This window comes from Meleagris gallopavo, chromosome 8 (genome assembly GCF_000146605.3).
Source record: "Meleagris gallopavo isolate NT-WF06-2002-E0010 breed Aviagen turkey brand Nicholas breeding stock chromosome 8, Turkey_5.1, whole genome shotgun sequence".
Classification (NCBI taxonomy): Eukaryota; Metazoa; Chordata; class Aves; order Galliformes; family Phasianidae; genus Meleagris; species Meleagris gallopavo.
The window spans coordinates 28680875-28690775 of NC_015018.2; the positions used below are offsets into that span (position 1 = coordinate 28680875).

General features: G+C 38.3%; 1 protein-coding gene across 1 annotated transcript in view; it reads right to left on the reverse strand.

Annotated features, from left to right (window-relative positions):
- Positions 1–6994, reverse strand: part of LOC104912052 (nebulin-related-anchoring protein-like) — a 7177-nt gene extending 183 nt beyond the window's left edge. Inside the window, exons 1-7 of the mRNA XM_019617979.2 lie at positions 6730–6994; positions 6369–6463; positions 5597–5675; positions 2772–2876; positions 2165–2269; positions 1173–1280; positions 261–365 (exon numbers count right to left, since the gene is read on the reverse strand). Of these exons, the coding sequence (XP_019473524.2) occupies positions 261–365; positions 1173–1280; positions 2165–2269; positions 2772–2876; positions 5597–5675; positions 6369–6463; positions 6730–6801 (669 nt within the window). The 5' untranslated portion in view covers positions 6802–6994. The remainder of the gene's footprint in view (positions 1–260; positions 366–1172; positions 1281–2164; positions 2270–2771; positions 2877–5596; positions 5676–6368; positions 6464–6729) is intronic.
- Between the last annotated feature and the right edge of the window lie 2907 nt (positions 6995–9901).

Consider the following 9901-nt stretch of genomic DNA (forward strand, 5'->3'; position numbering starts at 1 on the left):
AAAAAAAAAAATAGAACAAAAGCAGAACAAACAACAGCAATAAACAAACAAAACAAGCAGGACTGATCAGAGAAATGTATTTTGGTTACACACATAATCAGGTCTTAAAGTTACAAAGTCCAGCATTCAATGGCTGTTAACTGCAGAAGTGTCTCGTATTAAGTTTTTATTTTATGTTCATATTTGCAAGTGATCTATAAATATCTTAAGAGTCACTTTCAGAGTCAAAAGTGAATCAACCTATATTTTTTTCCACTTACATCACTTGCGAGCTGCCCTCCAGCCTTTGCATGAAGTATATCTGGAGTGTCTACAACAGAGGTGAACTTTGAAACTCTCTCTTCATGTCCCCGCCTATATTCCACCTGGGGGAAAGATGCATATTACAAGCAAGAAGTAGCAAATATATTTACTCTCTCAGAAATTATCAGTAGAAAGTGAGCAGCAATTGTAAAGAGATTCCCCGCTGCAGAGTCGAGTTTTAGGCATATTGAAGTCTCCATTTCCTTAAAGTGAATGCTGGAAGGAGACAGAAGTGGCCCCGGATAATCAGAGTTTTAAATGATACTAAATTTATGTGAGCCACACATTTGATTAAAATATTACAAGAACAGACATTAACAGACACTATTAAGATCACACTGTGGTAACAATACAGGCAGTATAGGAAAAAAATGTAATACCTTAAAATCATTTGTTCAGGATTTATTTTTACTTGATCACTTTCAGTTGAATTGTTATTTTTATAGAAAGGCAATTTTGAGTGTATATATGACCTAATTTAGCTTGTAAATGAATTAAGTTTAATATTAACAATATTTAATTTCATATAATAAAGAGATTGGAAAAGATCAGAAGATGAGGAAAAAAAAGATTAATAAAGCCAACAAATGAAAATAAAAGTATTGAAGTAAAAGCTTTTGAGTGCTCATGATTTTATTCAGGTTGTAATATATTACAGAAAAAAAGTTGTTTTATCTTCCAGGAAATGTCTGTATTGTCATTTATCTTTTATGATTATTTTCCCCAAAGCAAGTAGTTTGTTAATCATGTTTCTTGCAACATGTTAGACTTTTATTTCGTAGAACTATGTTCATCATAGAGTACACTGTCTAAAAAGAATGGCCCAAACCCAGGATTCGTCATGAATGATTAAAAAAGCCAACACTTACATTACTGCTTAGTTGAGTGGCTCTCTTAGCCACCTGATAACCTGGAGTGATCATAGCAGGAAAGCTGCCTTTGCCTTGACGCAGCTCATATTCTTCTGTATACTGGAGCTGCAAAATTAACATTTTGGTTTTGTTATTCCAGAGGAACATACTGTAGTTTAATATGATTACCTTTTAAACATCTCCTTGCCGAAGGTCTGCAGCTTATACCATATAAGTTTGTTAGGTAGAAATATGTCCTACTTCCAAAATCAAACAAGAGACAAAAAAAAACCAACAAAAAATAACCCCAACCAACCAACCAACCAACATTCCACCTTCGTATCTATAATCCATGGTTAGTTTTCTGTGTTATTTAGAGCTCTAACCCATTGTAAGGGCAGAGACAGTCATACTTTAGATTTTCCCCTATAAAGGAAAGACAGTCAGTGGAAGTTCTACTCCATGAAAAATAACACATACTTTCTATCATAAGTTCAGCTTTAGAGAGGAAAAGAATACGAAGATAAAGATATAAGGTCAAGTCAGGTATCTTTGATAATAGCTGAAGTGCATCTCTGTTACATAAATATAAAAATGTGTGGTTTTCAGGATAGGCAATAACATTGTTATGTGACTAATTACTCACATGGCTAAATACTGTTAATGATGGAAGTAGAATAACTTGAATTAGAAAGGTTGCACAAGAATCATCTTTCCAACCCCTGACTCCACACAGAGCAACCCATAATTCACACCCTATGTCTTAGAGTGCTGTCCAAACACTTCTTGAACTCTGGCAACTTGGGGCCATGACCATTGCCCTGGGGATTCTATTTCAGTGCTTAACCACGCTTCTGATAAAGAACGTTTTCCTAACATCCAATCCAAACCTCCCCTGATGCAGCAGTAGATATGTCAGTATTTCTTTTGGTAGCATTTTACTGAAGGTTTGAGTTTGATGCACTTTTCAGGCATGAAACTGAATCTATTTCATATGTCAATGCACTTACATCATTCAGAGTCTTCTGTGCCTGAGTTATCTTGACCATCTGAGGATCTGGCATGTTTCCTGAGTACCACGATGTTCCCCCCTGATAGGCAGCATAGTAAGCATTCTACAAAACAAAAATTAAGTAACTACTAATCTGTATCCTCGTTTTAAAAAGTGAGCAGATGGTCTGAAAGGAAGAAATGGAAACACACAATGCTGTGGAAGCAAAATTTACCCTCTGATGACATATAGCACAAGGCCTCCACATACCTTCAGAATGCCACACATCAAGATGTCAGGACATAAGATCCTGGATTGATACCCAAATAATTCCCCTGGGAATCAGACCACTTGTTGTGAAGCTTCAGTGTCAGTTGAAAAGAAACATGTTGGTATGTCAGTACAAGCAGCAGCCTAATTGCTAGGTAGGTATGCTCATCCTCTCCCACTTTTTGGTTCTTGCACTCTAAGCTAGAGTCAAGCTACGTAGCCATAAATAGTTCAGCCAAATAAGAAGCATTTGGCTTTTTTAGCATTGTGAATAAACCTGTAATGTTCAGACTGCCAAGGGAAAACTCTGTTCTCCTATGGGCTTAAGGCTTGGAGATTTGAAGGTTATTTCTTACCTGGCTGGCCAGATGTTGGGCTTTATAAGCAGCTTCAATGTCCCTGCACCTCGCATCCCACTGAAAGGCAGATTTGAATTGCTCACTCTCTTCTCGGTATTTTACCTACAAAAGAATTAACTTGGAATTAGTAGCATGTTGGTACAGACTAAACACATCACTCCCAGGAGAAGGGAGACAAACAAGGTCAACGCAGTCTTAGTCCACAGTGGTATGGAATCTGCAGGAACTGCAGCAACCAAAGAGTAAAGCAAATCAAAGCAACAAAAACAGTGCTGTTCACACAACAAAATTGGATTTTGTTTTAAGGTCAAAGCTCTGTTTTGTAACCCACACAAGATTCTACCTAACACTAGTTCTATTATGAAGCTGCACATCTGTAAAGGAATGGTATATTAGACCTGAAATTTGACATGAAGCTCTAAAAGAATTTTTAATTTTTTAATTTGGTCTTTGGATTACACTTTTTGGGGAAAAAAAATCTACAAGACTAAAATCCTGAAGAACTTTTAAGCAGAACATACAGAACATACCAGTGCAGTATTAGATGAAATAACTACTTCCTGCTGAGCAATACATCGACTGTGTAAATGCAAGGGAATACTATACTTAGTCCTGGGCCATTGTTTTCCTCTTGTTACTTTTATCATGACAGCATACCAGAAGTCACACCTCTACTACATAACATACTCTACCTATGCAAAAAAATAAGAGCCATTATACTGAAGAGTGCAAAAAATAAACTGACAGAATACTCAGGTTGGAAAAGACCTTAAAGACCATCAAGTTCAACTACAACCTAACCGTACTACCCTAACTAACAACTCTCTGCTAAATCCTGTCCCTGAGCACTACATCCAAACGGTTTTTAAACACATCCAGGGATGGTGACTCAACTCAAGTGCTTAACAACACTTTCTGTAAAGAAATTTTTCCTGATATCCAACCTAAACTTACCCTGGCGCAACTTAAGGCCATTTCCCCTCATCATGTCACCTGTCACCACTGAGAAGAGACCTACCCTCCTCTTGCTATAAGCACTGGTACTTTCAGCTACTGGAAGAGAGCGATAAGGTCTCCCCTCAGCCTTCTTTTCCCCAAACTGAACAGTCCCAGTTCCTTCAGTCCCTCCTCATAGGGCATATTCTCCAAGCCCCTCACAAGCTTTGTTGCCCTGACAGAGAAGAGACACTCAACATGCACAGTTTTCAATTTATAAATTAAGTACAAGAGGCACACAAGGATTAATGATTTGTCTACAACACAGAACTTCTGTGTAGAGAGAAGCTGCTAAATTTTTATCTCTATATTCACTTACATGAAAAGAGTATGACAGAAATGAAGAAATATTTTTTTCTGGTTAACTTTAAAAATAAGAAAAAAATGCAGCAGGAATTGAAGCAACTTAGTACCACTTTATACATTTAGCAATGAAATGGAGTTCCTACATGCAAAATTTCTACAGAAGAGCTCCCTTTAAGTAAGTACTGCAGAATCAGCTTCTTTACTACCCTGAGCAATTTTCTCTCTGGAGCAGAACCTCATTACGTGATTGAAAAGGACAGAAGGTGCTTGAGGTGTTAAAAAAAATAAAGGCGGGGAGGTGGGGGGGAAATGATCTTTGAGCTATAATTTGTCTGGTGTATATATTCATATGCACTGGAAGTATCTGTGTCATATCATGCCTAAAACCAGAAATAGAACCTACAGTAATCCCAAACTCATTCCTGACCAGATCTGTCACACACGGCTTAAAGTATGACAGTCACTGCTGAAAAAGTGACTGCCTCTGATGTTGCCAAACTTGATGCATGATAATAATACACACGAATGATAAAGATACAGCATCTCATAAAAGTCACTAAATGTGCTTCCACTTTGTACTGCTAACACAGAAAAATAGAATAATGCAGTGTACTGTAAGTAATGAAACTTAACTCTTTTATTAATGTCTAATCATATTTAAACACATTGGTTTTCCGACTAAATATGGCTTTGCAATCAGTAGTGCTATTTTAGAGTACTGAAAGACACAGCATAGAACTGAGGTTGCAAACAGTTACGGGCTGGTTCAGAGTTTCTTGTTTTATAAAAGTTGATAGGCATGTAAGTTTGAAACAAATACACCTGGAGGAAAACAATGCAAGGCACAGCAGTGGCTTTCGGCAAGAAAAAGGACTTGGAGCACCTCTAGAGGTTCAGAGGTGCACAGCAGCCTTCTGCAGCAGCTGCGCTTAGACGGGCGCAGAAAGCTGTGCCATCCATAACGTTCTAGCAAAACATTTCCAGCAAAGCATGCAAAGCTTCCCACGCTTTGTGCTGCCTCACAAAAAATGAAATATCAGCTCAGATTTTCCAGAAATACTGGGCAAAGTATTTATGAGAACTTTTGCCTAGCTCTGAGAGAGATCTGTTTGTTTGTTTCATGGCATTCGGTATCAGTTTCAGATGAGATCATAAAACAAGTAGGTCATTCTTGTTTCAGACAGCTGTATAAACCCCCCAGCTTAGTTACTGAGTTTGCATACTCTGGGCAGAATCTCCTGCAGCTTATGCAAACAACGCTTCCATATGGATTGCCAGACACAGTATATAAGAATCTGCCATCCATTTTTCCTTTTGAACGTATTGTTTGGTTTCTTATGAATGAAACAGTTTTTAAAATTATGATTTAAACCTGTGCTGAAGCGTTTACTGCTCTTAAAGAGTACAGAAGGCTAAATACAGAATACATACTTATATTTTTATAACAAGACCTAAACATGATATCAAAATTTTAATCAGAGCCAAACACATTTGGCCCTAAAACTCCTTACCTCACTTACCACTTCCGATAGTTTTTTGGCATTCAAATTTATTGGTGTCTCAAATATGCTTGTGAAGGCATTGTTTTTTGGGTTGTGTCTAAGAAAGGAAGCATAAAAGGATTTGAGGGACGTACCAGACAGCCCACAAGAAAGGTTCTCTTTGAGCACTTGAAAACAATATCAGCCTCCACCCCCCTGTACATAACTTTTCCCCCACTCAAACACAGATCTCAGATTACGTTCAAGTTATTACTGTATGGAGTAGGTGCCTGGAGCAAAATTAATTTTAATGATCATCATATCAATGCTGTGTTTCTAATAACAAAAGAGAATAATAGAATAAAAAACAACTGTCATCTCTCCTTTTTCTGCTGACAAATTTGACAGGAACTGATCATTATAAAATAAAAACTTCCGAGAACAAACCAACTCCAAAATCTGCATTTTATACATTTTCCTGGTGATTAACTCAACCTTGTTAACTCTTAACCAGTGATTTGGAAAGCACTGAATTTTATGGTTGGGTTCATTTCCTTCCTGAAATACTGAAATGGAACCAAATTTGGCATCTTTTAACATGCTGGGCAAATGAGGAGGCTTTATCTTTAACAAGAGTTTCCCACCACTGCTGAACCACTTAAATGCAAAGATATGCACTCAGGCTCTAATAATACATGATTACGCATTGCATAGGAACAGACTGAGTCTAAATGGAGATCTTCACAAAAAATGGATTACTTCACAATATTTAAAAATCAAATAAAATAAAAACCAAAGGAAACAAACTTACACTTGACAGTAAGGCTTTTTCTCATGGCTAACGAAGTTGTTTACTGTTAACATCATCTTGCACACTTCACAGTGAAAACAAGCTTTATGCCATGTCTGGAAATACCACAAAAGAGAAACCAAACAGACATTATTTGTGCTTCATTATTATTCTGTTGAGATTCATATTACAGTATTGACCCGTTCCACCTATTTCATGAACCCGAAGAATTCCTCTTCAAATACATGCTTATTATTAACTCATTTCAGATCTGATCCCAGTTATGAGTTAAGAACTTCTGGAACCAAGAGATCTGCGCTGTGTTAAAAGCTCCAATCTATACATTTATTATAGTCCAAAATAATAAAGAAAAAGAACTGACCTGATCTATACAGTTAATCTTCTCAGCAGGGTAAACCCCATAGCCACATCTAGCACACGGCTGCACATTCATCTTGAAATCCACAGAGTGAAAAATATATAGGTTTATACAAAAGGTTCAAAGAGTATGAAAGTGACTTTTTGGCCTGCGCAAAGCACGCTCTAGACACTCCAGTCAGGGCCTTTTGCCGTGGTCAATGGCTCCCATTAAAGCTCTGAATTGAAGTCTGTTGCTCCGTTTCCTGACCTTCTGTTTCAAAGTCAGCTGCAGGCTGGCTTTTAAAGCTGCCAGTTAGTAAGAGCAGTTATTTTGGCAACTGTGTCAGTGCGTAAGGGAGGGTAGCAATATCTTTCTCTAAATAGAAGAATGAACTCATGGAATCAAATCATGTCCATGTGAACGTTAGAATCTGATCATTTCATATTTCAGTTTTGTTCTAAAGCCTGTTGTCGTAAGCCCAGGAGGAAGATAAAAGCCTACACAGCAGCAATTCATCAGTCACCGCTCACCCCTGATGCACAGCAAATGACTTTATGAGGGCTGCTCATTATATTAGGAGGTACCACCAAAGAAGCAGGCCAGAGATGGTTTGGAGCATCCCAGCCCTTTGTTACACCTGGAAGAGGTACATTCGTTCTCCATCACTGTCTTGTCAACCATCACTCCAGATACAGGACACACAGCAACATGGGCCTCTTATCTCAAAGAGCCTAAATGTGGTGGGTACAAACCCAAACATCATGGTGTGCCCCCATGGACAAAAACATCAGAAAGGAACAATTTACTTATGGAATGAACAAGGCAGCTATTTAAGAGTGTCCACAGAGTGCAGGCTGGCACAGATCTGAGTAAAAAAATTGCTGATGACACTATTTAAGAGTCATTATGTTTGACATTAGGATTCAGCCAAATTATTATGGTTGTCAAGTCTACTCTGAACAACAACAAAAAAAAGTTACCGAATTTTATCAGCTACAAATGGTCAGGATTTGAGATTTCCACCTCAGCTGATCATAACACCTCCACTGGGTATGCTTAGAGAACCTCCTGTGCAAGAGATGGGGATACACTGTTCTGCTTAACCTATGCCTGAATGCTGACAATGTACTGGCACAAGGTGCTGTCAACAACTGGCATGCTGAAAACAGACACTAATCTGATGAGCAATAGGTATGGCACAAAGTCCTGCAAACACTTAAGGCTGTTCAAAAGAGGTGATTAATATCAACATACAGATACTTCCATTTTCTTTTAAAAACATATGGTTACAGAATAAAACTTATACTACAATTACTGCTGTGTTTCCTCATGGTATTCCTTTGGGAACTGGAAGCAATTTTATATTGATTATGTTATATCACCATAACATTTATAATGCTCACACCTGTGAACCTAAATAATGTGGTGGTCTTCCAGTTTCCTTTCTCATACACCTTTTCACGTTTTTTCTACTTGCCATTTTGTTTATACAAGTGACAGCTATTAGGGTCATAGTGGCCAGGCTGTCTCTTCTTTATTTAGCACTGGGCACGCTACCAGCTGCTGCCTCTTTGTGTCTATCTACTCCAAGAGTCAGTTTATCATTTATTTTCTAGGTAACTCTTGTTTTGATCCCACACAAGGAACAAAGATGTATGTCCTCCTTCTCTTTCAGCACATTCCTGAAATGAGCACAGAGAGGTGTTGAAAACAGCCCACCCCCCAACCAGAAAGACTTCAACCAGGAGCCAATTTAACACTGAGGATCTGGACGGGACTCCAGGATGCACTGTGCACCATACGTTCCTTCCAAGCCAAGAGGCTTGTCATAGCTAGGTTTCACAAATAGAACTTACTTCATGTCAAGAGAGACAGAGCATGCTTGTTTCTTCTCACCAGAACACAGATTACCAACTTGGCTGAAAGTCAGCCAATGTTTTCAAGTTCTCCTTCTTCTCCTAGGTTACAGCATATCCTAAAAGAGAAGTAGGGTAAGTAACAACGTCCTGTGCAGCAACATCCTTCCCAGCAACGTTCGTCCCAAGCCACACTATTTTCCCTCACATCCATAGAGAACCATTTCTGCTGGAATCTATTGAAGACTTTCCCATCCCTGAGCACCTCAAAACCATCCTGTTGTATGGGCTGTGCTTCACCACTCTGGATCAAAACTAGAGTTGCTATCAGAAAAGAGAACTTATCAAAAAAACAAGCATTGTACGGTGTCATTACAAAGTGCACGCTCCATTTTGATCATGCAAGGAATTAAATCACTAAACCAGTGCAAGTTTGTTATCTTGACAAATCTTAGCAAGACATTTTTTCTTCAGTTAAAAGCTCATTGTGGCTTTTTTCCTCCCTTAGTAAGGCCCCATAAAGGCTTTTTGATATCAATGAAAATCTTAAAAGGCTTTACTTAACAGTAGAACCTTAATCAATGTGGTTTAAAAGTACCGCAGTTACACACAAAGTACAAGGAGACAGTACCTTGAAAGTGCAAATTAGTAGGAAGAAACATTGTTACCTCTCCAAGCACCTTTTATTCATTGAATTAACTGCATAGAAAACTATACAGCGTGCCTGCATCGAGAATCTGAATCTAAAAGCACACAAAATAACCTCTTAACAGACATTCAAGTCAGGGCCGCCTTCTCTGTCATTCCTGAATAGCAGCTGTGCCCTTCCAGCCGCTTGAATAGCAGGAAGCCGGGCTCTACAAATCCTGGCAATTAAAAAGAGGTGCAGTTCCACCACACAAACTGGGGGTACTGTCCACTGCTAAAAGCTGCCTGTAGAAATTCAGAGCCCAAATTCATCATAATCTTCTCTAACCACATAGCTAATTAGATACCTGGTCTCACAGCATTTTATTTGTGTTAATCAAATTCAGCATAGTAGTAAACACTGCTTCCAAAAAATATCAGAAGTTAGAAAATATTTATCAAGACATGAAGAAAAACAGCTATGGGACTACTTTCCAGATATGTACAGTAGGCTTTTGCATTTTTGTTGTTTTGGAAACCACTGTTGGAACAACTGTTTACATTTCTCAACTTGTGCTTTCATTTTCCCTTTGTTGCCAGTGTCTGGAAAACTGAATTGCGAGGAGATTTTGCAAATGTTGCCAAACAGCAAGAGAAAGTGAGAGCAAGAATAGAGAGAGATGGGGAAAAAAAGAATCAAAAGTACAGAA